Source organism: Umbelopsis ramanniana, assembly GCF_025399195.1.
Source record: "Umbelopsis ramanniana AG unplaced genomic scaffold K450scaffold_48, whole genome shotgun sequence".
Taxonomy (NCBI): Eukaryota; Fungi; Mucoromycota; class Umbelopsidomycetes; order Umbelopsidales; family Umbelopsidaceae; genus Umbelopsis; species Umbelopsis ramanniana.
In genome coordinates this window covers 132,820-156,262 of record NW_026252134.1, presented here as the reverse complement: position 1 = coordinate 156,262, position 23,443 = coordinate 132,820, and the positions used below count along the sequence as shown (strand labels likewise).

Sequence of the window (23,443 nt, the reverse complement as noted above, 5' to 3'; positions counted from 1 at the left end):
TTTTGTATCATCATTTCTTCATCTTTCATACTGTATTTTTACAATTCCTATTTCAAAACTTTGATTTTCGCTTTCTTTTGCCTGGAAGGGATATGAAAATAAAAATGTTTGAATTCCCCATTTTTTAAGAAACCGACGGATTCTCGATCTGGACATCGATGATTCACGAAGTTGCATGCTATGAATATTTTACTGAAGGCACGTCGTTTTAGTCTGCGATTCCTGCAATCGACTTATGGAAAAGCAATGTATGCTTATCTTAATTACATTAACAGTCTGATGTCGAAGGCGTGTTGGAGCATGTTGCTACGAACAACCATTCAGGCGACCCAGATCAGATCAGGTACATACGCATAGTACTGAACTTTCGATCGCCAATCCATTCTTATTTTGACACTTCCATTCTAGTCACACCGTGATTTCGCTATTAGCCCAGGAAGTAGAACACACCAGACAGCGTTTGGATGGAGTCAGCTTTGAACAGGAACTTCATAAAGTCCTATTTCGAGCATGGCAACAAAATACCGGTAGCTATCAATTAGTCCCAACAGTCAGAAAATCATGTTCACGCAAACTTAATAAAACATTGAATGTTGCAGGATCTTATCGACCTTACGCTAAATTTCACCACCGCAACGGATTGAAAACAATCGAATATTATCAGTTATTGAACAAATTCAATCTGTGGCAGCAGCTAGCTGTAACTGTGTACACACTTCCACCAGAGGTTGACCATTTGTCTTTTGTGCCTTCGATTCCTACCAGCGAACGTTAACTTAATACATCATCCTTTACAGCTCGCCATAGATATTCTCGAGACATTGGGAGGAATTTGTCTTAAAGATGACAGCGACAACGCATACATCGCCATCTACTTGATTGTATGTGCCAATTTACCGGTGCGCCAGCGAATCGAGAAATGCGAGACGACAATAATGACTTTCTTGCAAAGAAGTTTCAATGGTAAGCCTACAGCCTTTGAAACTTTATCCACATTCACGCAGATAGCAGACAGTTGACTTTTTTCCCTAGCATATATTTCCAGTGCGTTGCTGACACTACTGAAATCCCTCATTGTGGGCATGACGACGGCGACAGCAAGCTCTGATGTTACGAAACCCATCCCAGACATCCTCCAAAATTTGTTGAACCAACTTATGAAAGCCAGTGCAAATAATGACAGCATGCAAACGCCACATAGTCAACCGTGGCAGAAGTTGTTCTGGATGCGACTTAGACAACTCATTGATTCTTCAAAAGGTAAGTATTTGAGATGGTTGTAAATTACGAAAGATAATTTGTAATGACATTTCGACAGATTGCCGCCTGATGGATATTCATAAGATTTGCGAGGAAGAACTTCAAAAGCTGCAAACGACATATAAGAATAAGCAATGCATATCCTTAACAAAGCAAGATTTTACCAAGTACGATGAGTTAATATGGCCATGTTTTCAATGTGTGTTCCAATTCTAATGTTATATTTGCCAGATTCAGAGACAATTCCAGTACTGATCCAGCGAAAGAACATCAAATAGCAAACAAACACCTTGCTTCCTTTATTCTGATTTACAAGAAGATAGCTATGAATTGCCCATTCGACAACTTTGTTATTGATGCCATTCCTGGATCTACCAATGAAAATGGCGTTACAACCAAAACATACAGTCAGAGACACCCTTTTTCATTTCACGCAGAAAGCCATAGTACACTGGGGCATTGTGTAGAAGAATGTTTGTACCGGATTCGTAATCACTTACCCGGATGGAAATCGTTCTTGGAATTGGCTGTGGATTATCAAGACGTGGTGTTCAGGTAGGTATTTTCAAATATCGGTTCATCATAATTACCAATATTCACCAAGATTTGAGGTAGTTATATTGAGCCTGGATCACAAATATGGCATGAGATATGTACTGCTATCGCTTCAGAAAAGCTATACTGGAAATTCTTTGAGCGTCTGGTTTATATCATCAAAATACACCTACAGACAGACGATCTGATAGAAAGCGACGAAATTCAGGTATGGAAAGAAGATACTTTCTAGTATATATTTGGTGGCAGTCCCTAAATATTATGCGATATTTAGGCACTCTGTGAAGTATTTATGGCAGTATTCAACTCCATAACCGATTTGGAGGAAAGGTTTAACTTTCGGAACCAAGTACATTACTCTAGGTAAGAAATGGTGACATTTAGATGCAGTTTGTTACGCCATTATTCACCTTTTTATGCATATATAATGTTATTTAGTCGTAATGAGGACTCCGAGAGTCTCTATATTCTATTCGAGACGTTTTCAGTGTGGTCTCGATCTACTCTCCTGGCATATGAAAACGAACTCAAAATAGTTTGCAATCAGATTGTCGAGGTGAGCGAAACTGGAGAGGTAGATGAAACTTCTGAACACCATACCGATCGCCTCATTATTGAGAAGCTTTGTACGGTAAGAGAACTTATATATGATGAATTTTCCACCGAAGGTTCTTTCTGACGTCTCTCAGATATCCGTTGTTATGCCATACTCTGTGGTGAGCCATTTGGTGATGAATTGCATTCGCAATAGAGGCCAAACTACGGCGATCGGACACATTCTTCAAATGTCTGGGGGAATTTGTTCTCTCATTACTGGCCCAGACAACAGTACACTCCTTATAGATGTCCTCAGCAGCGACGAGGTAATACGTATGCTGGAAACTCCCACTTCACGCCGAAACTATGTGGATTTGGTTTGTCAATGGGCGAAGGTAAGCTGCAGCCTATTTACTCCATAAAATAGAGTAACCATGTTAAAATCCATGCAATTTCATTGTAGCTTTCTACGGCTACTCAACCTCATACAAATGGTCAAGCACTGCTTGACCTTGTTCCATACTATCAATTTTGCCTCATTCCAGAGCTTTCAAAGGCTATAACGTCCACTTCCGTACGCGCTGCCGCGCTGCCGGCGTTTATACAATTGATATCCATAACACTTGGCATGCACTTTGAAGAAGGCAATCAGGATAGAGACAGCATGAAATCTGGATTTGATGCAGTACAACTCCAAAACAATCAAGGCGGACATGCTCGCAAATATTATGCAGCCGATCTCTTGAAGCGTTTGAACTGGGTTCAAATATTAGCCTATCTGGCGATGCTGCTCTCAACTCGAGCACACAATCTGGACAAGCCCAGCAGTGACAAGGACACCCTACATGTACATATGAAATTTGTCGATTGGGAAGCTTGCATTTTTGCTTTGGAAGCACTTGTGACTATCTCCGAGGACTATATCAATGAGCGTGATCAAAAGCCGAAGCGATCAAAGGAAACACTGTTGACATTGACAGATATGGCCGGGAGCATCGATACCCTCATTGACAAATCTTCTTGCTTCTGTAAGTGATATTATCTTATCTTTGTATAACCATGAGAACAAGCACTCATTCTGCTCATGCTATTTTCTAGGTTGGGATCTACAGCTTAGATTATACCCATTCTTCAGCAATGTTGCCCAGGGTCTAGCTTCGGATACCCCTTCAATGACTCTTCCCAATCATCTCAAGGAATTTCTTGAAGGCTTTGGTGGACCCATTGTATACTATGACGGAGGCAGTGATGAAAGCAACAAATGGACGCAGCTAATGATGGCTTGCAAATCGACTTCTTACATACACAGCACCGTCATAAAGGTAGGCAACCTGAATCTAACAAAAAAATCTACTACAAGGTGATTCCTATTTATTAAACATTCTATTGCAGAAATTATCCAGTTCTACAATATATACAACAGGAAAGCTGCACCCTGATAGGAGTGTCCATTTTGCGACCGGGATGTATCAAGCACTATTACCTAGCAGAACCATGAGCGTTTTGTCGGAATACAAGAGACTTCTCATTGATTTTCTGGGAAAATTATTTGATCTGCCCAACATTCCGGAAATGGTGCGAAACTATGACTATGATAGCGAATATATGAATAGGATGGTGAAAGACCTTGAACATGAAGGTTAGAATTGACAAGATACAATTTTACAAGGGATGACAGTACTGACATAATGTTGTATTTGCAGATCTGCGAGCACTTCACTCCATCATGTATTCGAAGCTTTTGCTAAGCACGTCGACACTATTGAGCAACCAATCAGACAACTCAGAAGGAAACACTTCGGCAGCTTCAGCAAAAGATAGTAACGACAACCACGTAACTTACTTTGTGGCTAGTATTATGAGAGTCATCCAGGCATGTATCGTGGAAGTCGAAATATCAGTTCCTCCAACAATCATAAATGTTAGAACTAACTAAATTTGCCTCCATAGTCGTTGAGAAACTGGTCAGATATTCTAGCAGATAACCGACTGCAGGTAGCAGAACTCCAACGTCAACCATTTTCAGACTACTTGCGACAAGTAATGCCAGAGCTTCATAATCTTCCACCCGAACCGTCTTTTCAATCACGGTCTGAAGACAAATTGGGTCATAACGGGACGGATGCATTGGATGATGCCATTAATATGTATATAGCAATGAGCAATGAGCAACAGGATGTACAGATGACAGCCCACCAGCCAAGAGAACTGATGTTCCCACCGTACTCGCCCACAATGGTTTCATATGTCAACTTGAGTGTCATTACTTTGAACCTATTGGCACATGCCAAAGCTCTGCTCAAAGACGAAAAGCTACGGGAGACTATTTGGATTCTCATGTCACACATCATTGAAGGCATTTGCAATGATCCGCAGAGAAAACGATTGATACAGGCTGCCAGAAAGGCCGGTAAGGCGACTATAAAGAATTGGAAGAAGAGGACAGACGATCACAAGTACATAGTCAAATGCCGGCCGCTACTTAGCCCTGACCAACAGGCTTTAACGCGAGATACCCTCACAGTGCTAGATTCCGAACAAGAGCGGCAGGTCATTTCAGATAAGTTAGACCTCAGTGGCTCTTCTAACGCCAAAGCACCATCATACTACTTTTGATTGGTTTGATGGACGTATTGCATAGATTTCGATATAGACAGTGTATTCTTTTTTTACATTACTTTTGAAAATAAAACGATACTAAACTAAATCCAGCATTGAAAGACCAGGGCTTCCAGGTACTGATTTATCTTTTCTCAAAATTCCTGGACTGGACGACATAGATCTATCCAACGCCATGAAACTAGGGCTAGCGGTCATTGACCTATCCAAGCCTCGCATTTTGAATTTTTCGAGCTCTCGTTCCAGTCGAGCCACTCGTTCAAGCGCTTCCTTCGCTTCTCGCTCTGCAGATCGTAGCAAACCACGGTTCTTGGCTTCAGACACAAACTGAAACACCAGTACCAAAAATTACTCAAACAATGTTGTTCGCAGTTTCAATGCTGAACATACTTACCAGGTCATCAAGCTCTGACCTCAAGCCTTGCACTCGCTGGTCTGCGGCAATTATGTCCAATTGCTGTTGACTAATCTGCTCTTCGTTCTCTTTCAATGCCTTTTTTTGAGATTCTATAACACGCTCATTATTACGAATGGTCCTTGTAGTTTCAATCTTGAATTTAGCTTCTAGTTCCAACTGAGCCTTTATATCTTCGATTCGACTGCCAGCTGGAGCATCTCGAGTCGCTTCACTTCCCAGTTGCACATCGTCCATGTTGAATTTCTGTAGTTCTTGAAGTTGCTTCTCCAGAGATGACTAGAAGCAAAATGCATTTAAAACCTTGAAGTACCGTCTCACGACCTCTCGATATATTCTTACTTTTTGTTGTTTAAGCTCATCATTGGATTTGAGCAGACGAGAGGTCTCATTATGAGCTTCGATAATGAGGAGCTCCGCTTTCTGCGCCTGGTTTTTGGCTTCAATTTGAGCATCATGTCTTTCATCCATCCTCGTTTTGAGCTCTTCAATTTCCGCAGAAAGATTTTGTATAGTGCGTTTGAACACTTGTTGGTTCTTCTTTTCTATTTGATTGTGGTCCTCCTCTTCGATAATCTTCTTTTGGAGTAAACGACAACGTTGCTCCAATTCGGTTCTCTGAATTTCGCTTTCCAATAATGCGTTCTGCGTATCGCTATTTTTAACACTTATAGCTTCCAGGTCTTCTTTAATGTCTTCTCGCTCGTCCTGAATCAACTGAAGTGTTTCAAACAAATCCGATATCCTTCCTTCGAGCCTTTCTTTATCTCGCCTCCACATAGCGTTGCCAGCTGTTTCCTCTTGCAGCCTAATGTTCAATTCTTCTACGGTGCAAACTTGTTCTCGGTTTTCAGATTGTAGCCGCTTTATGGTTTCTTTTTGTTCTTCAAGCTCGCTGGCTGTATTATTCAACTCACGTTGATATTTTCGTCGACTGCTATCATCTGCTTGAGCCCATTCCTCTTTTTCTTTGCCATACCGTTCTCGCTCCATTCTCAACTCTTCACCAAGACGTTTACGAGCACTCGATAATGATTCTTTGTCAATGGTAAGATCATCTATGTTGCTTTCCATTTCTCTCAGTTGGACCTCTAGGACCGCCAATTTGGAGTCCGCTTCCTTGCGGTGAAGTCGCTCTTTTTCGAGATTCTGTATCAACTCTTGTTGTTGAGTCTTCAATATGCTTTCAGATTTTTCCAGTCGTAGACGAGCAATTTCGGCGTCTTCGCACTTCTCCATGGCCTCTTTTGCTTTTTCTTTGTATATGACACTAATTTCAGCACTTTCTTTTGCCTTTGCTGTTTCGGTGCTGAATTTGATTTCCATATCATGAAGGTCAGTGTCAGCTTTTCTTCGCGCAGCCATTTCATTTGCCAGGCTGCTGGATGTGGTCTCCAATTGTTCTCTAACATCATCCAAGTCAGTCTGAAGTACTTGGTGTTGCTTCTCCATGAGACCAATGTCTCTTCTGTAGTCTTCTATTGATTGTTGCAATTGTCTCAGTTGTGCTTGAAGTGCGCGCTTTGACTCTTCTAACTTGGAATTTTTCGCATTGAACTCTTCCCAAACCTCCCGTCTGACTGATCCGTCCGATATGGATTCACGAGATACGAGATCCGCACGCTGCTGATCATTGATGCGCTCGATATCTTCTTGAAGCTGGACTACTTGCTCGTTCAGCCTTGCATTCTTGGTCTCCATGAGTTCCATAGCTTCTTGATCAGATATCTGATGTTGCTCTAGTTCATTTATCACTTTTTGAGCACTTCTCAAGGTGGCTGATGCTTCTTCACATTTTAGTTCCTGTTGGTCAATCTCTGATTGCAGTGTTTTTGCCTTGCTTTCGTAGATGCTTGCAACTTGTTGGTAATTTTCTCTAGCCATTGCTTCAGTTTCTGCTTTATGCTTCCATTCTACAATTTCAGCCTCTACTTGCTTCAATTTTTTCATCTTTTCACCATCTTGGTTCCCCTTTGAGCCATCTTCCAGTGCATGTAAATCTTTTCGAAGTTTGTCATTGGCATCCTTCAATGTTTCGGTTTTTTGCAATTCTGTATCGTACTTCTCGGTCAGTTTATCTATTTCTTTCATCAGCAACAGTTTTGTATCTCGCCAAGCCGTTTCTTTTGATGAGAACTCATGTTCCATTTGCAATCTGTAGTCTATGCCGTACTGCTCGATCTTCTTCCGTGACACTTCAGCCAACTTGACAGATTCCTTGAGTTTCAGCTCCTCTTCTTCAAGTTCCTTGACTCGGTGCTCAAGCTGTCGGCGTAATTTCTTGCTCTCGTTAGTCACCTTATCATCTTTACCTGCTTCAATTCCAAAGGCTGCTAGCTCTTGCTCGACAATATCTTTACGTTTTTGGAGGTTGGTTACAAGATCACGCTTTTCTTCAACTTCAGATAAGAGACTGTCCACAGTGTGTTGTAATTGTCTTGCCACACTTTCTGTTTCTTCTCCCTTCTGTTGTTCTTTACCAAGCTGCATCTTCATCATCTCATTCTGTGTCTCGGTATGCTTTAAGAGTGTTTGCACCTGCTTCAATGCCGATTTTTCGCTGTCTGACTCCAATTGCAAACCTTCAACCTCTGTAGTTAAACGGCAATTTGCTTTTTCGATTAGAGATATATGACTTTGCAGCTTTTCTTTTTCAGCTTGAAAACTATCTCTATCTTCTTGGTTAATCTTCACATTTTCTTGCAATGATTTTCGAAGAGTTTCCACTTCTTGGCGGTGCTGAGCTCTCAGCCGATCAATTTCAGAATTCACGACTAAAATTTCTTTTTCAGCTTTGCTTCTGACCGCTTCCGAGGCAGAGATTTTGATCTGCATATCACTATTTTCTTGTCTAATGCCTGCATTTGTCGAATCCATCTCTGACAGTGCTTGGGTGAGATGACTGATCTTAGACTCTTGTTCCGTATTTAACTTCTTCAATACATCCGACGAAGCGAGGAAATTATGGTTCTGCTCCTCTATCTCGTTGTTCTTTCCCAATTCAGCGGTCAGCTTGCGTTCAAGCAAAGAAATCTTTTCATAAGAAGTCGACACAATGATTTGTAAATCAGAGATTTCAGATTTCTTCGTCTTGAGCTCATTTGTAACTCGCACTTTGAATGCTTCAGCGACATCGAATTTCTCGCTAGTTTCTTCCACTTGCAGTTTAAGTGCCTTTGTCATCTTTTCACTTTCACTCCTCTGTTTCTCCAAATTGAATATCTCTTCTCGCAGTTGCTGCTTCTCTTCGAACAGTTCAGTGGTGACATCCTTGTTCTTCATGCGCAGCTGCTGGATTTCTTGCTGGTGGACAGATTGCTGTAGCTTCAAATTTTTCAACTCCTGTTCGTACGAATTTCTGAGCTCCCTTTGCTTGGCTTCTTCATCCACTTTTGCCTCCAGGAAATCTCGAAGTTTTGATATTTCTTCTTGATATTTAGTGTGTTCCTCAATGAATTGCTGCTTCTTGAGCTTCTCAACGTTAAGCTCTTCTTTGAGTATGGAAAAATTACTTTGGTTCATTTGGTTGTCTTGTGCTATGCGCTCTTTTTCCATTGTCAGCTCGTCAATTTGACATTTAAGTTGAGTGGATTCCTGGTCTTTGGTTTGAATTGATGCTTGATATGTTGCATTTTGAATTTCCAAATTTTGTATCTTTTCAATGGAAGCCTATAACTTCAAATCAGTAGATAGCCAAACTGTGTTATACTGAGGGATGGATGAAATACTAACCGTGTAGTCCACTTTTAATATTTGAAGCTTTTGATTGGCTTTGGATGCGTCTTCAAGCTCTTGCTTACAGATTTGAAGATTCTTGTTAACTTTTTGCAACTCCTCCAGAGTGCCAGAAAGGTCATATTGAGCACGAAGAAGTATTTCTGAGTTGTCTTCTGCTAATTTTCGCTCAGATTCTAGCTGCCTGCAGAGTTCAAGCTTCTCATGGTCCAAACTGCGACGAAGATCATCACACTTCATATATTCCGCTTGTTTCTCGTGTAATCGCGCTTCAAGCTCCTCAATGGTGTCTTTCTTCTCCTGTATGTCGTCTTCCATCCTTTTTACGCTCGTAAGCGGTTTAAGTTTGATGTATAGACGCCACCAGCCCCAACTGTTCAAGGTGACAAAAACTCTCGCGTTCTTTTGGATAGTTTTGATCTTTTCGACTTGTACTGCTCTCTTTCGGCTGAAGCTTCTTCTCAAATACGTTCGGCAGCGGGCTTGGAAGTTTGTGAAAACCAATTTAAGCTGGTAATCCCGCATTTCGTCCAGGTGTGCCATCTAAATCAACGTTTAGATCTTTGGTATACCCAATCTATTAAACTTAAAAAGAAACATGGAAAGAGAGTGCGTACCACATCTGCCTTGAAGAAGACTTTACTGAGACCTATCCTGTAGGTATTTTCTTCCAGTTTTGCTGCCTGCAACAAGATTTCAGCAGTCTTGCGCCCGTCCACAAACCCAGTGGCAATCTGTCCAGGACAAAGGATTTCATACTTTTTGCGGAAATTTGCAAAGGACAGGCGGTGTGGATATCCTTTCCGTTGAATTCGAATACCTTCCATGACTCCATTACATCGTAGTTGATGAAGAACAAGTGGTACTGAGAACTTGGATGGCTTGTATTCGTTATTTGGAACAATGCACCGAATGAAATGGGGCTGAGTATCGTAAAGCGTTTTGATGAGGGACTTCAATTGTTCTCTGTGTCGTTGGCCGACCGTTCGCAGAAATCCAACACTTTTTCTTTGTTTAGTTGCTCCAAAAGATGTGCTTGCTGCTGAAGTTGAGCTAACACTCATTCCGTCACCACTGTAACCCATGAATAATGATGCAAAATATTTTTCCGTTGAAGTTGTCAAAAGGCGTACGATATTTTCATTCAATGCTAAAGAAGTATGAATATGTCAATAAAAAACTTGGTATTGATGGCAGGTTAAAATGACTTACGATCTTTGTTTTTTTCTATCCATCCGTCTGTGGAATACTCCACATTAGCTGCATAATGATGGAGAATAAACCCACTACCAAATCGAGGCTTCTCATACTTGTTACTGCTTCCTGACCAAATTGAATGAAGCTTTTCTGTAAAGGTGGTATCTGTAGCCTTAGGCATAACGCATTCTTCATCGAGACATGAAAGTATTCCTATGGGCTTATTATTTCTGTCAATATTTTTCAACTCTGCAAAGTACAAAATAATAACTCTTACATTGGTCTTTTCAATGAGATCAATGGTGGGCTGAAGATCTAGACCAAAGTCAATGTAAGACCACTCAATCCCCTCCTTTTTATACTCTTCTTGTTCAGCTGTGAATGTATTGTGGTTGAAAAATTGTTGTAGCTTTTCGTTGGTATAATTGATGCACAATTGCTCAAAGCTATTTTTCTGAACAATAGTATGTATGTGAATGAAACATTATTAGCCCAGCATAGCTTTACTTTCATTACTTACTTCGAATATCTCAAATCCAGCGATGTCTAGCACACCGATAAAGCCGAGATTTCCATATCCCTTTCCACCATCGATTTCCTGATTGATTCTTTCAACTAGTCGACTGAAACTTCTTTCATAAAGTACTTTGGCCAATGCATCCAGGCTTGATACAACTTGTATTCTATTTCGCGCCTGAACTACCCAGTCTCTACCAGCCTTTATTTGTGGAGTGAGTAAACAGGTACAAAAGTCTTGGACAGGAATACCTAATAAACGGCACGCTCTTTCGACTTCCGAGTAATCAGTAATCTCTGCTTGATCATTGCGATCTTCAGTGATCGAAATGTTTCCAAGATGAAGTACTGCTGCTGCTACGCGAAGGAAGTCCATCTGTTCTTCATAGTCGAAACCTATCGTACTCATTGCATTCTGATACAGCACAATTAACGTCAATATGGATCATTCGGGCGAAGAAAAGCGTCTTGTGCACATACCATTGTTTTCTGTAGCTCCAGTGAATCATCAACTCCTTCGATCACCCTTGAGGAATCTTTGAGATACCGGTAGTCACTCAGTTTGCCCTCCAGGAGCAAGGAAGCTAATTTAGAGAAACAAGTTTAACGCTCTACTTAGATTTCCTGACATATGTACAGAACAATAAATACCTTTCATCTCATCGTCTGCAGAAAGCAGCTGATAGAAGATATGATAGTTTCTCTCTTTCTGTGATTGGTGATGTACACGAGATTTCTCTAGCAAATAGTAGTCTATATGAGCACCACATATGGTACCCCCAAGACTAAATGCAATCCTGATAAATTTTCCCTAACATAGAGAGTTGGTGAAGAGCATATCATGAGACAACAATGGCAACCACTTACAAAACGAGATGAGTTCTTATTTCGAACGGTTTGAGCATTTCCAAATGCCTCCAATATAGGATTGGCTTGCAAGATTTGCTGTTCCAGCTTTCCTATCTTCTGGTCACTTGCTATTGTCGTCAGGTATTGAATTACTCTCTTCGTGCTTTCGGTTTTTCCAGCACCAGATTCGCCTCTTTAACAAGATATATTAGCCGTTGAATTTTCGTCGCATTTAACAAATATAGAATACATACGTTATGAGGATACTTTGGTTTTCGTTGTTTCTAATCATATCGTGGTATGCTTGATCTGCGGCTGCAAAGATGTGTGGTGGAAGCTCCCCTCGCCTCTTGTTCTTGTAAAGAGCCACTGTTTCGTCGGAATACATTGGGAGGGATTGGAACGGATTTACTGCTACTAGGAACAGCGCGGAATAAGTCTGCAAACATTGATCACATTAATCTAAGTTGAGTAAGGCGGGATGCTTCTGTCAACTGCTTACATAGATTTTGTTGGATAGGTATCGCAGTCGAAGATTCTGAACAACAGATGCTTCATTAAGGTACGTGAGCTGAGCTGCATCTTCCACTTGATCAAATTTGGGTGGATTCATCTGGTGAGTCTCATTTATGTTTACCGTTCGGACCTGTAGAGATCGTCAGCATGCAAGTCTGCCGCTATATCTCGTATTTCCTTTTTACTTACCTTCCCATCATTCAACGCAACTTGCACACTTTGCTGGTTCTGACTTCCGCTAACGATTTGACCAGGCAAATATCCTTCGTCTTTATCTTCCAGCCATACCCATTTTTGCTCGCTGAAAGCTGAATGCACGACTACATCTGCTACCTCGTTGGTGGAAGCTTCCAAGATATATTCCAAATTATTTAATGCCAACTTTGAACTGCCTCCCGTTGGAGACATCTGAACCATGCTGATAACGGGCCAGGGTTTCGTTATGTCCAAAGAAGAAGCAAGAGATTCTCTTTTCTTATATCCAAATAAACAGGAACCAATATATCAATCGAAGCTGATCACTGGTTCAAAGCTTATTTAAATGTTGGGAATGTAAGCATATAAACTATGCGGAGCCACTGTTGCCTTCGCCTCGCTTCTTCATACAATCATCACAACAGCTACACCTGACTGAATAATCTTAGTTTCTTTGAAACTGTATTTTCTGTTTTCTTTAGCGAGTATATTTTATACTGTGAACAGCCTAAATCCTGTTACCATTCGTACTATTTACCATTAAAGACAAGTCTGTGGAATGCAAAGTCAACCCCCTCAGTTCGTCCCATAAGCTTTGTGTCAACAACTATATTTTTGCAACATTCATTTACACTGCAAAAAAGTACTGTAGACCAACGATCAATAGTTAGCGAATAATATTATTGCATCTTCGCACAAGAACCACGGGTTTGTGCACACGCGTTTTTCCTGAGAGTTTCACCGATTTTGTTGTTTATGCTCATACACATTTGACTTCCCTTAGTCCAAACTGTAAATTATTCATATAAACAAGCCAACTATTAAGAATCACATACAGACTGTTGTCATACAGCGATATACACAAATTGTCATCTTGGATGGCCATATGACAATAGCCTTATTACATAACAGAGAAGGCAGTATTTATTTATATAAATACGCTTGGAGTATACTGCAAATTAGCATCACTAAAGCTACCAGCGCTAAGGCAAGCAGTATAGTCAAAGCCGGGTTGATTTCGACAGCCACTGCAGAGAAAAAGTTGGTTAGATCTACGCGGTTTGCTGTTGAGGGTTATATAAGCTTACTCACTTGATTCAAAGACCTTTGGTAAAACAACTGCCCTGCACTTGTTTTCGGCTGATGAACTAACCAATAAAGACCTATCGTGGTTGATAGCTAGTCCAGTGATGGAGAAACTATGGGCTTCCTTGACCTGCAATAATTTCTGATATCGAAAATAGTCAAATCACTAGCTCAATTATTTTCATAGTGGATGTTAAATAACTTACTTGAAGGTTCATTGTATCGAAGACTCCAATAGATAAATCAGCTGAGGCATAAGCACCGATACTGCCGTCCTTGCTATAAGTTTCCGAAGCGATATTTAGCATTTGTGACCATTTATGACACACTGCTGTGAACACACCTACCTCACACAGAAGGCAGTCAACGGCTTGCCGCTGATCTTCTTGGACTTGACTATTTCCAAAGTGTGAGAGTTGAACTTAATGATTGTACCCTTGTCCCGGGCTTTTGAGTTCAGAGCAACGAAAGCGTGGTCTGATGAGACTCCATTTCCATATCTTACGTGATGAAAATGTATTAGACCAAAACCTCCTGTATATAGAAATGCAACCAATACTTACCGTACAGCCCGGAATTCCGACTTCACTGTCTTATCCAGACTATTAGCTTGAAGAGTTTGAAGCTCTCGACCGGCTCTCTTCCCACGCAGACTGATTAACCTTAACAAACCCGACGTAACCACCAGTAGCTTTTCATTGTCAAAGTCAAAATCAACATCCAAGATCTCCTCGTTTTCAAATTCAAGTGGTGGAATAACTTGTTCAAGAGAAGGATATTTCAGTAGAGTCAATATGCCATCTGTGGTGCCCGTGGCTAAGAACTGTCCATCCTTGCTGTACCGACACACTTTCTATCATGAAAAACAGAATCAGCTTCCAATCTCTGGGTGGTCATTGGATCTTTCTCGTGCCTACCTGATGATCATCAACGTTTTTACTTTTGATCGTTCGGACAGACTCGATGAGCTTGAAACTGCCAGATAGCAATTACCTAATAAGCCATCATGCGCACGACTTCCAATAACCTTTAAACTAATACCTATCATCATCCAGATCGAAGACACGACAATTCTTGCTATCACCAGATTCAACACTCTTGTCGGTTCCATTCACACCAACAGCGCATTCGTCTTTCTAATGGAGGAATGCTGGGGTTAAGACGGAGAAACACGTGGCTGTAGTGGCTGCTGGACCGCGTCGAACGTCCAACACAACTTACTGTGGGATGTACATCCAGACACATAGGTGCATCTTCCTCAGATCCAAACTCGAATTCTGCGTCTTCGCGAAACTCCTTGCGCCTAACATCTACTTTGTAGCTTGCCTGTACAATCGAAGGTAAGCAAACATCACAGGCATAGGTTGCCCAGTGTCAATCTCGAACTCACCACTTTGTTCTTGACTCCCGTTCTTCCAGAACCGCCACCGCCTCCAACAACTAATTCATCTCCTGCGGTAAATCCTAGTCCGAATATAGGGATTCCAACATCGGCAGTGAAAGTGGTTACAGGCATGATGTTGATTTGACTGTAACCGGTTTGGAGAAGGCTAAAGTTGGAAGTCAGCGGAGTCCATCAAAGCCCGTTCTAATAATGGTAAAACTACTTTATTGAAATCAGAAAATTTATTCTTCAAGTTTTACGAGCGACTGCCACTTGGCAGCGTACTTCGGCTGCACCTTAAATTCTGAAAGATAGGGCTCAAATTCAATGATGATTTGATATAGCCCGCTCTTCAAAGCTGCATAGATATGGTAAGCATGTGACACGGAAGAGAACATCAATATATTAGACAGCACTTACCATTAATAATTTGAAGGGGTTCACGAATTGTGATCCTACTGTCGCTACTAGCCGTTAACGCACTGTATGAGGCCGGTGGGTTGTACATTAATGATTCCACTTCTTGAAGACACCCAAGCATGCAGTCAATTACAGCAGGTATGTCGCGCTGTACGAGGCCAAATTCATCCTCCTTGAGCGAAGCAGATGTAAGATTACTTAAGGCTATAACACTTCGTTAGTACAAAAGGCAATAATATATCTGTATAGTATATCTTCCCATACTCACACTCAATAGCATAGAGGGTTATTTGGGAACTAGGGAAAAGCGATTGAACCTTGCGAACCAGCCCGCGTGCGAATACTTGATTCCAAATGGGCCATTGTCGAATATAACCATGAATTCTGGCCAGCCATCCTTCGAGCTCTTTCTTTGGATCTTCCAAATTGAAGGAATCTGCAACTGTAGTCGCTTTGGAATGTGTGACAGGGAGCATCTTTGGCAACTCAGCAATGCTTCGCAGGATGTCTCCTGTTCTGTCTTCCACGTCTTCATCTTGGTATGCCATTATAGGCTTTCGAGATACCCGACTAGTAAGCATTTCTTGCTCTATTGGGCTGATTCGCTTGATGTTAAGGGTCTTTTCCGCCACAATATCCAACCTGTTCTTGATTGGCGATGCTGTTATGATTGAGGTAAGCTTAAGTAGCTGATCCGGCAATTCTCAATAACATAATGGTGAAACCTACGAATGATGTCTGGTCGTTTGTATTCCGCTATCACTGTGTTTTTCACTTCATCTATGGTCTTCATACATTCCTGGCTTATTTTCTTCCATGCGGAGATCCCATTGTCAGTACCGATGTCGTTGTAAATAGTGGCGCGTCGGGCAGGTTCAGACTTGGAAATTCGAGCTAGTTCTGAATATGACAGTGCCTACACCACCGGTTGATGTTAGCACTAAAACAGGAATGCTTTAGGCAAGCAGTCAATCATATATTCGTACCTGGATGAAAGGCTTTTGATGCATTTGAAGTCCTGATAGCAGACAGGAATTGGCATCCGTGGCCAATTGCGAAACCAATAGAGGCTAATGTAGCTTGGAGCTTAGTCTTTTTCTTTTTTTGGAATTATCAGCCTCACAAAGTGTTATCTTGAGGCGACTTACCTGTGTCAAAAATATATCGTAAAGCTGATCGAACAAGTCCCAACTGAAAGTAGTCAAAACCCCGCTAAGGTACAATTGTAAAAACAAGTAGACATTGAACCATCCAAAGGAGACGATTGGAGTATCCAACATTCTTGTTTGAGCGTTAGAACTTGCTGACCCTTGATTTTGAATATAAATTACCCGTTACTACTTACTTTGTAAAGAGGCCAGCAATATGCGCACCATGCCAATAGATTGTCCTTCGGAAAACAAGATATAAAATATAGTTTCCGACTATGACACGAAAAGAAAATTGTGCACTGTTGTGCGCGATCGTCGCGATTTCAGATTTTACAACATGTCGTTTTGCTTGCTATGGAGACAATCATGTTAAGATGCAATGAAACTTTATAATCCAAAGTATTGAATACTTACTTGCACAGCAGGGAACTTTATAAGGTTACGATCGTTCAAGATTCGTCTTGCACCATACACTGTTCCAAGTACCAGACCAAACATTGATAGGAAAATGTTTTGCTCATTGAGTTGCCTTGCGCCATATCGATTTCTGGAAGCGATATCAGCCTTCGAACATTCTTTGTGTTCACTTAATGTTGTTCAGTATAGAATTTGAGCTTACCCTTGTGGATATATTAAAAGGTCCTCTGTGTACTTTTCATCATGTAGCACATTCATGTACATTCGAGTTAGGATAAATCCACTGATGGTGTATGGTAGTATGGATAGCCAGGTGTTTGACTTCGTAATTCTAGACACAATTTCAGACCATAATGTTGGGTAGCTGTTTTTGCGAACTTTTTCGAATGAGAATCACGTTAGCCATATCAATACTACTAAGGATAAAGCCTTTCGAAGACGTATCGCGTACCTGTGGTCTGTGACTTTCTGACAAACAAAAGGCAGCAAGAAACGACTGACAGTGCTAATGAAAATATCCATATTTCGGGTGATAAGAGCTTCTTGGCTGTTCCAGCTGAAGATTGATACAGTAAGTCTGATGATCGCATTGTATAACCTACGCTGATCTAAAACTTACTGAGTCCGTCACCTAATCTCGCCTGAAAGAGGATCGACAGGGCAATGTGGAAGCCAAGCTGTGTTGCAAGTAGTTGAAGGAGCCTATCGTTTAATTCCGGAGTGCACACTGTTAAATACGACGTCGCCTTGTTGGGGCTAGCTGGGGTAGCACTCGACATTTTGACTGTGGACAAGCTACACTCAATTCCTCGGTTTGCGAGCAACAAAGCAAAAAAATGAGAATGTTGCTGCTGAGACTGCTTCTGCTCACGCGAAATTTTTGGGCTGGTAGTTTTTCAGCGTCATCGCACTGCATAAATTTGGCTGTTTCAAGTGCCTAAAGCGCTTCTATGAACCGAACCTTTTCGGTTTACAAAAAGCATTTCATATGCCCTCATGGCCTCTACATTACACCGTACTAGAATGTTTGACAACGAGAAAAAATCCCATTTATTAAAATTGTACCCTGCGTTACGCTTGTTTACAGCTAGGTTATGCCTCTGCAAACACATAATTTACTCTCCCTTCCAAGCTTGACCGAAGTATAGCATTTGGAATTGATCGTACAGGGAAATGACTAGGGCAGCCGCACTACCTCTGAGGATATTAGCACCTGCTCCTTTGAAGAAGGCTTTCGTACCTTCTTTTGCAAAAATTTCTTTGAACGCATGAATGGAAGAATCGTACTTGACAGCTTGACCGGATGTCAGCATCATACGACGGCGGACAGTGTCGATGGGATACGAAACTGATATTCAATCAGTAATGACCAGAGTATACGAATTTCAATCAGCACTATTCACATGTACTCACCAAAACTGGCGCCTGTGACGACGGCAAATCCCACAGCAAAGTTTGCAAATAGGTTATTGCGCCATCTCGAGGGCAATAGCGGCTTAAATGTATCATAAAGACCGAAGTAGAGACCACGATATACGATGATACCAGCTATAACGAAGTCAACACTTGGCGAGTAGTTTAACATTGATTTTTAAATATATATATTTACCACACGAAATGTTGAATCCGCGATAGATACCAGCAGCTCCATCAGATTTTAGAGTCTTTCTCCATACATCAAGTATGCCATTGTACTGTCTGGCACCGCCAGTGGAGGTCTTTGAATCGTTCGAGAGTCGAGTTCGAGCATACTCGAGAGGATACACAAATGCCAAAGAAGTTGCCCCAGCGGCACTTCCAGCAGCGATGTTACCAGCAGCCCAACGAATATATCCATTCTTTTCTTTACTCTATTGATGGTATTCTTAACTGGCTAGATCGAAGTAAAGGTAAGAATTGTTTGTCACTAACCTGGTTAAAAAGACGCTTGTACTTGTCCTTGAAAGCAAAGTTTAGAGCCTGAGTCGGAAAGTAGCGAAGAACATTGGCAAAATTGCCACGCCAAAAGGCGAGAGTTCCTTCTTCTTTATAGACCCTGATAAAACAATCACCTATACCCTGCGACGATCGGAGTCAGAAATGTTGAAATGCATGGTTCGAAATCGATCATTTACCTTATATGGCTGTGCCAATCTACCAGATTTGACAAGCTCTCCTTGGTTTTGAAGTAGAAGCTTGACACGCTCAATGGGAGCAGCAGCAGTCTTTGAGATTGCAGCGCTCACGCCGCCCATTGCAAAGTCCTAGACACCGGTTAGATTCACTGTTTGCTAGTAGGAAGTGTATACGGTACAATGCAAAAAAAAACTTACAATGAGAAAGGTTGATTCTGTCTTTGTGGACATCGTAGGTTTTTAATTGTTTCCTTAGGTGGGGATGGTGTTAATTTCAGTGAAGTATGAGATTTTCGTCTGCTTTGCCATGTCTCACTGTATTGAGCAAGTTATATATTAGATTCAAAATTCCGTGGGTTAGGTTAACGGAACGAATGACTCTTACGGCGGCGACAACCGGGAGCTATTGTATTTCCTGTACCCTTCAGAGTCGACATGCTTGTAGTAAGTATCCAGCATAGCCTCAATAATGTAGATAGATAAGCAAAGCCAGTAGAGGTCCATGCATTTTTTTTTTTTTTTGAATTATGGACGGGACTTAGGTTTTTGTGACAGCGCAATCGCGTTGAAGCTACTTATGACCTCAGTTCCTGATTACATTAGTGCTCAACGGCAAAGGTAACAAGTATGATGTCGCAAATGACCGATGATAGTAAACTTACATCCATAACTTTTAGCAAACAAAAGCTACCTCTACAATTCATATTTTGCATACTGAATTTACTTCGCTCATTGATATTCATAAATAAGTGTGCCAATGCTCAGATTTTCGCCTTAGAAGATGGCGACCGGCAACAAATTTGTGAAACTAGCTGCAAAGGACGTAGAGGGGGGGGGGGGGTTTGAGGCAGATCCAGTTGCGGATTTGTGTTTAACGCAGTATTATGATATGTAACACATTATCAATGTTGTTCCACTTGAAGAGTGCAACTATTCAGTATGCCCAAAGCCGTTCCTTATACCCATGCCAAACACTGCTCTTTGGATAGACAGTGACAGCATGTTCATTTAAACCTGCATTTGTAAAAAATCGCCAAATCTAAACTGTGCCTGCCGGCCTGAACGGCGGCTTTCGTAAACTTTCGCAAGAAAATTGGCATGCAGCGGTGTCGTGCTCCCGGTCACCTTGGCCAATCTGAGTTATTAGATACCATACCTTGGCTCTTCCTTTTCTTCTTTTCAATTAATATTTATTTTGGTTAAAATGAACATATGTTGAACAATCTTCTATGTGGCATTGAGCGGTAAGATCGTATCTCTTGCACGGCCTTGCATCATCCTGGTATTCAATATAAGCAAATCGTGCTTTCGAATCCATTTTACGATCGTATGGGAGCTATTGAAGCAATTTAAGCAGCTAAACTACTGAGGTCCGGTTTTCTGGCCATAACAGTATCTCTGTCGAAGATAACAGTTTGACCATCTAACACATAAGTGCTGTCCTGATGTTAATCCAAAAGGGAAGCAACGTTCGCTGTCAAATGAGTTCCCAATGCGATGCCTCTTCTATCTTCTATAATACGTTCTCATTTGGTGTACGCGGCTATTCTTTTGACGTCTCGCTCTAAGAGTGAAATAAGTACTTTCGTTCTGGGGATACAAAAGGGCAATGACGATATTAAAATTCGCGCGAGTTTCTAACGTCTCAAGACATTGTCACTGATTGCGTCTTCCAAAAAGAAAGCATGTCAGATTCAGTAGAAATGAAACTTTCAAATCGCTCGACAGCATTCCCTCGTGTTGGCAAGCGTGGTTGACAATGAAATTCGATCCCGAGCTTGGAAAGGCGCAAAAACTGAGTTGCTGCAAGTGACTGCATTTCAAAAAGTCACGCAAACCACTTCAGCGTGGTGCAACCCAGGCCGAACAGCAGTAACTCACAAAGCACGATGCAAACTCATATGATAACCAAACCTTGCCGATCCCTTCACCGGACAATCGGCTTACTTCAGCCTAAAGCTTATTGTGTTCGTCTATATAGTCAAAGCACACAGAAAGCGCAATCTACGCACGATCAATCTGATGGGAATAATATTAGTGCTACAGTCGACGCTCCTGATAAACCAGCGTATAAGTCTGCAACAAGCTTCCGTAAGAATGGGCTTATAGTTATTCATAGTATGATTATTTCGTGCTAATGACGTTATATGATATCTGGTTCTACTTAGCTTGGCTGCTGTCCAAAGAAGAACCGAGAATCCCTTCATATCCATATCCAAGCGCTCCAAGCATGTGGTCACTTTTGAACTATCTGCCTGCGTTTGCTCAGCGGGAAATGAGCAAATACCTTGGCACAAGAATGCTTCGGCTGAATACAGGCTTCTCATATTTCCCTGAGCAATTTCTTATTGGCGGTAAGTGCATTCATGATCATTGTTGGGCGGGTTCATTCGTCATTAACAAAGGAAGGATATAGCGTCTTTGGCCACTAGAAAGGCTCTTGAAATTCTTTCCGAGGATTTGACCATGGGGAATAAGGAGTCGTCAGAGAAATTGGAATCTACTTTCTCACCAGCTCTATTGCAAAAGCTGAGAGATATACGTAAAGAAATGGACCCTAACCTCAACATTGATATTTCAATACCACAAATTTACGATGCTACCATCAAGGACGTTTGGATTACACTTGGCACTCCCCGCGCGTTTGATAACAATCGACAGTTTGAAGTGATGCAGTGGATGACGTTAACAGTTGGAGTCAAAGCGGCTAAACAAACTGAAGAGGAAGAAAACTTTTCGGATTATAGAGGACGCGTTGCAAAAGGACTAATGGATGGTGCTCACTTCAAGGTTGATGTAGAAATTGATGCCGATGTAGAATATACAGTTTCATCTCCCAAATTACAGGAAGTCGGCGACGCCGATATTTTGATTCATGATCGTGGAAGACGACCGCTTATCATAAGCTTTGAAACACCATACTTTGAGCCAGCTGATCGTATGGTCGCTGGTAGAGATGAAAATGACGAGCCGATTATGGATTGGAACTGGCGTATAGCTGATATTGACCAATTATTAGCAAAAGAAGCTCTAGAACAGGAATCGTAATAAACGAATAGTTATTATAGAATACCGTATGACTTTAATGCCTAATATTTTTCGACTTTCGCATAATATAGAATCTGTGTGTCTAGATAAGCATAACATCAATTGGTTGTTTATTGAGGTAAACACCACCGTCGCAACTCCATTTAAATTTGTGATACTCCTGTAATTCGCCTGAATTCGACTTCAGTATGTTTCCATAGCTGTTCGACATTACCTTCAGATCTCAATTTGCCAAGTAGTTCGACTACCTTGGCCCCGGAACTTTCTCCATCCCAGTGCAATGAATAGACGCCGCTTCCCATTTCACCGTTCGTTCCTCTTGCAGGCAACACTCCATCGGATAAAGGCACTCCTGAAGCTACTTCTTTAATTTGTCCTGGTGGCCCATACCTTGCACTTGTGGCGAAATATACATGACGATCACCGCATTCCTCATTCGAGATAAAAATGAATGGTCCTACAATTGCCATTATTCCTTCTGCAACGATATTCAATATGCGATTGCTGACACGCATCAAATTCGTCTTGACGGCACCTGGGTAATCATGGACAAAGCTTACTTCTGGTGCCATCTTTGAAACAGCTTCCAGCGACAAAGTGATCATCGAGCTTACATGTCCACGAACTGTGAGCAAGGAAAAATAGCGAGCCTGGTAATCGCTTTTATCAATTTTTCCTTCCTTACCCGCGGCGAACACAGTGACAACTCGACGAAGTCCAGAAGCTTGTCGGAGGAGTGGTAGAAGATTGACCATAAACCGAACGCGAGAGTAGTATGCTAACGCCGACGCAAAATGCAGTCCTTCCGTAGTTTCTGAATAAAAACCCTTTGTGAGACACCTTGATCCTTCATATTAATTTGCATGAGAAATCGAGCAAAGCAGTGGCCCTACCTGTATGGAAAACCAATGTTCCCTGACTGAGATATAGGAGATTGATAGTCTTCTCTTTGTTTTTTATTTCCTTGCACACATCATCGACGCTTTGAATAAGACTGACATTTGCTTTCATAAACATGTAATCTCCTTCCAAGTTTAAAGCCTTGCATTCGGTCACAATTCGATCTGCAGCCTCTTGTGATTGGCCAACGAAATAACATCGCGGTTTTTTGGCATACTTTGCGAATTGTTTAAGTGTCGCCTCTCCAATGCCGCTGGTTGCGCCAACAAAGACAGCAACCAGGCCTGGAGGAAGAGAGCTGGCAATTCTAGAATTTGATGCTTGAACGTCAGATAGCGAGATCATTTTCGAGGTGGTGTAAAAATGAATGACAATCATTTATACCTAAATTTATCTCCACCGCTCAGTTTTCCTTGAGCGGCATAGTAAGTGCCGAATCCGTTGTGCGATTAGACTGAAACTTTCAACTTGCCAACATCGAATTTGATTGGCTGTATATTGTGGCCGCTTCATATTAAGGCCGTGACCA

General features: G+C 41.5%; 7 protein-coding genes across 7 annotated transcripts; 2 read left to right on the top strand and 5 right to left on the bottom strand.

The window, feature by feature from the left end:
- The first annotated feature begins 141 nt into the window (after positions 1-141).
- On the top strand, positions 142-5,061 carry K450DRAFT_251522 (uncharacterized protein). The gene is made up of 17 exons (XM_051590734.1): positions 142-198; positions 276-343; positions 409-527; positions 600-727; positions 798-963; positions 1,033-1,260; positions 1,319-1,427; positions 1,492-1,815; positions 1,876-2,023; positions 2,090-2,178; positions 2,254-2,446; positions 2,505-2,747; positions 2,816-3,380; positions 3,451-3,674; positions 3,745-3,991; positions 4,056-4,225; positions 4,303-5,061. Exons 1-17 carry the CDS (start codon positions 181-183, stop codon positions 4,966-4,968), a joined length of 3,705 nt encoding a protein of 1,234 aa, XP_051442588.1. The 5' UTR covers positions 142-180; the 3' UTR covers positions 4,969-5,061.
- Positions 5,062-11,269: 6,208 nt separating this feature from the next.
- On the bottom strand, positions 11,270-12,616 carry K450DRAFT_266360 (uncharacterized protein; the record flags this gene model as incomplete). Its single annotated transcript, XM_051592809.1, has 7 exons — positions 11,270-11,418; positions 11,486-11,645; positions 11,702-11,876; positions 11,938-12,122; positions 12,186-12,271; positions 12,321-12,360; positions 12,389-12,616. The coding sequence occupies 7 exons, from the start codon at positions 12,614-12,616 to the stop codon at positions 11,270-11,272; spliced, it is 1,023 nt and encodes a 340-aa protein (XP_051442587.1).
- Positions 12,617-13,632: 1,016 nt separating this feature from the next.
- On the bottom strand, positions 13,633-15,306 carry K450DRAFT_251521 (uncharacterized protein). Its single transcript, XM_051590733.1, has 9 exons — positions 15,285-15,306; positions 15,161-15,222; positions 14,871-15,083; positions 14,702-14,806; positions 14,522-14,616; positions 14,398-14,455; positions 14,044-14,333; positions 13,828-13,980; positions 13,633-13,759 (listed from the first exon to the last, which is right to left on the bottom strand). Exons 3-9 carry the CDS (start codon positions 14,994-14,996, stop codon positions 13,639-13,641), a joined length of 948 nt encoding a protein of 315 aa, XP_051442586.1. The 5' UTR covers positions 14,997-15,083; positions 15,161-15,222; positions 15,285-15,306; the 3' UTR covers positions 13,633-13,638.
- Positions 15,062-17,682, bottom strand: K450DRAFT_301851 (uncharacterized protein). Its single transcript, XM_051593757.1, has 11 exons — positions 17,472-17,682; positions 17,304-17,408; positions 17,055-17,229; positions 16,850-16,982; positions 16,630-16,787; positions 16,433-16,565; positions 16,271-16,354; positions 16,014-16,200; positions 15,553-15,945; positions 15,285-15,488; positions 15,062-15,222 (listed from the first exon to the last, which is right to left on the bottom strand). The coding sequence occupies exons 1-11, from the start codon at positions 17,629-17,631 to the stop codon at positions 15,107-15,109; spliced, it is 1,848 nt and encodes a 615-aa protein (XP_051442585.1). The 5' UTR covers positions 17,632-17,682; the 3' UTR covers positions 15,062-15,106.
- Positions 17,683-17,871: 189 nt separating this feature from the next.
- K450DRAFT_251499 (uncharacterized protein) lies at positions 17,872-19,439 on the bottom strand. The gene is made up of 8 exons (XM_051590732.1): positions 19,352-19,439; positions 19,165-19,281; positions 18,967-19,095; positions 18,764-18,910; positions 18,462-18,702; positions 18,266-18,400; positions 18,140-18,200; positions 17,872-18,043 (listed from the first exon to the last, which is right to left on the bottom strand). The coding sequence occupies exons 2-8, from the start codon at positions 19,195-19,197 to the stop codon at positions 17,968-17,970; spliced, it is 822 nt and encodes a 273-aa protein (XP_051442584.1). The 5' UTR covers positions 19,198-19,281; positions 19,352-19,439; the 3' UTR covers positions 17,872-17,967.
- Positions 19,440-20,855: 1,416 nt separating this feature from the next.
- Positions 20,856-22,014, top strand: K450DRAFT_273720 (uncharacterized protein; the record flags this gene model as incomplete). The annotated part of the gene is made up of 3 exons (XM_051593093.1): positions 20,856-21,057; positions 21,135-21,320; positions 21,383-22,014. 3 exons carry the CDS (start codon positions 20,856-20,858, stop codon positions 22,012-22,014), a joined length of 1,020 nt encoding a protein of 339 aa, XP_051442583.1.
- A 143-nt stretch (positions 22,015-22,157) lies between these two features.
- K450DRAFT_191076 (uncharacterized protein) lies at positions 22,158-23,259 on the bottom strand (the record flags this gene model as incomplete). Its single annotated transcript, XM_051584451.1, has 2 exons — positions 22,158-22,841; positions 22,921-23,259. 2 exons carry the CDS (start codon positions 23,257-23,259, stop codon positions 22,158-22,160), a joined length of 1,023 nt encoding a protein of 340 aa, XP_051442582.1.
- Between the last annotated feature and the right edge of the window lie 184 nt (positions 23,260-23,443).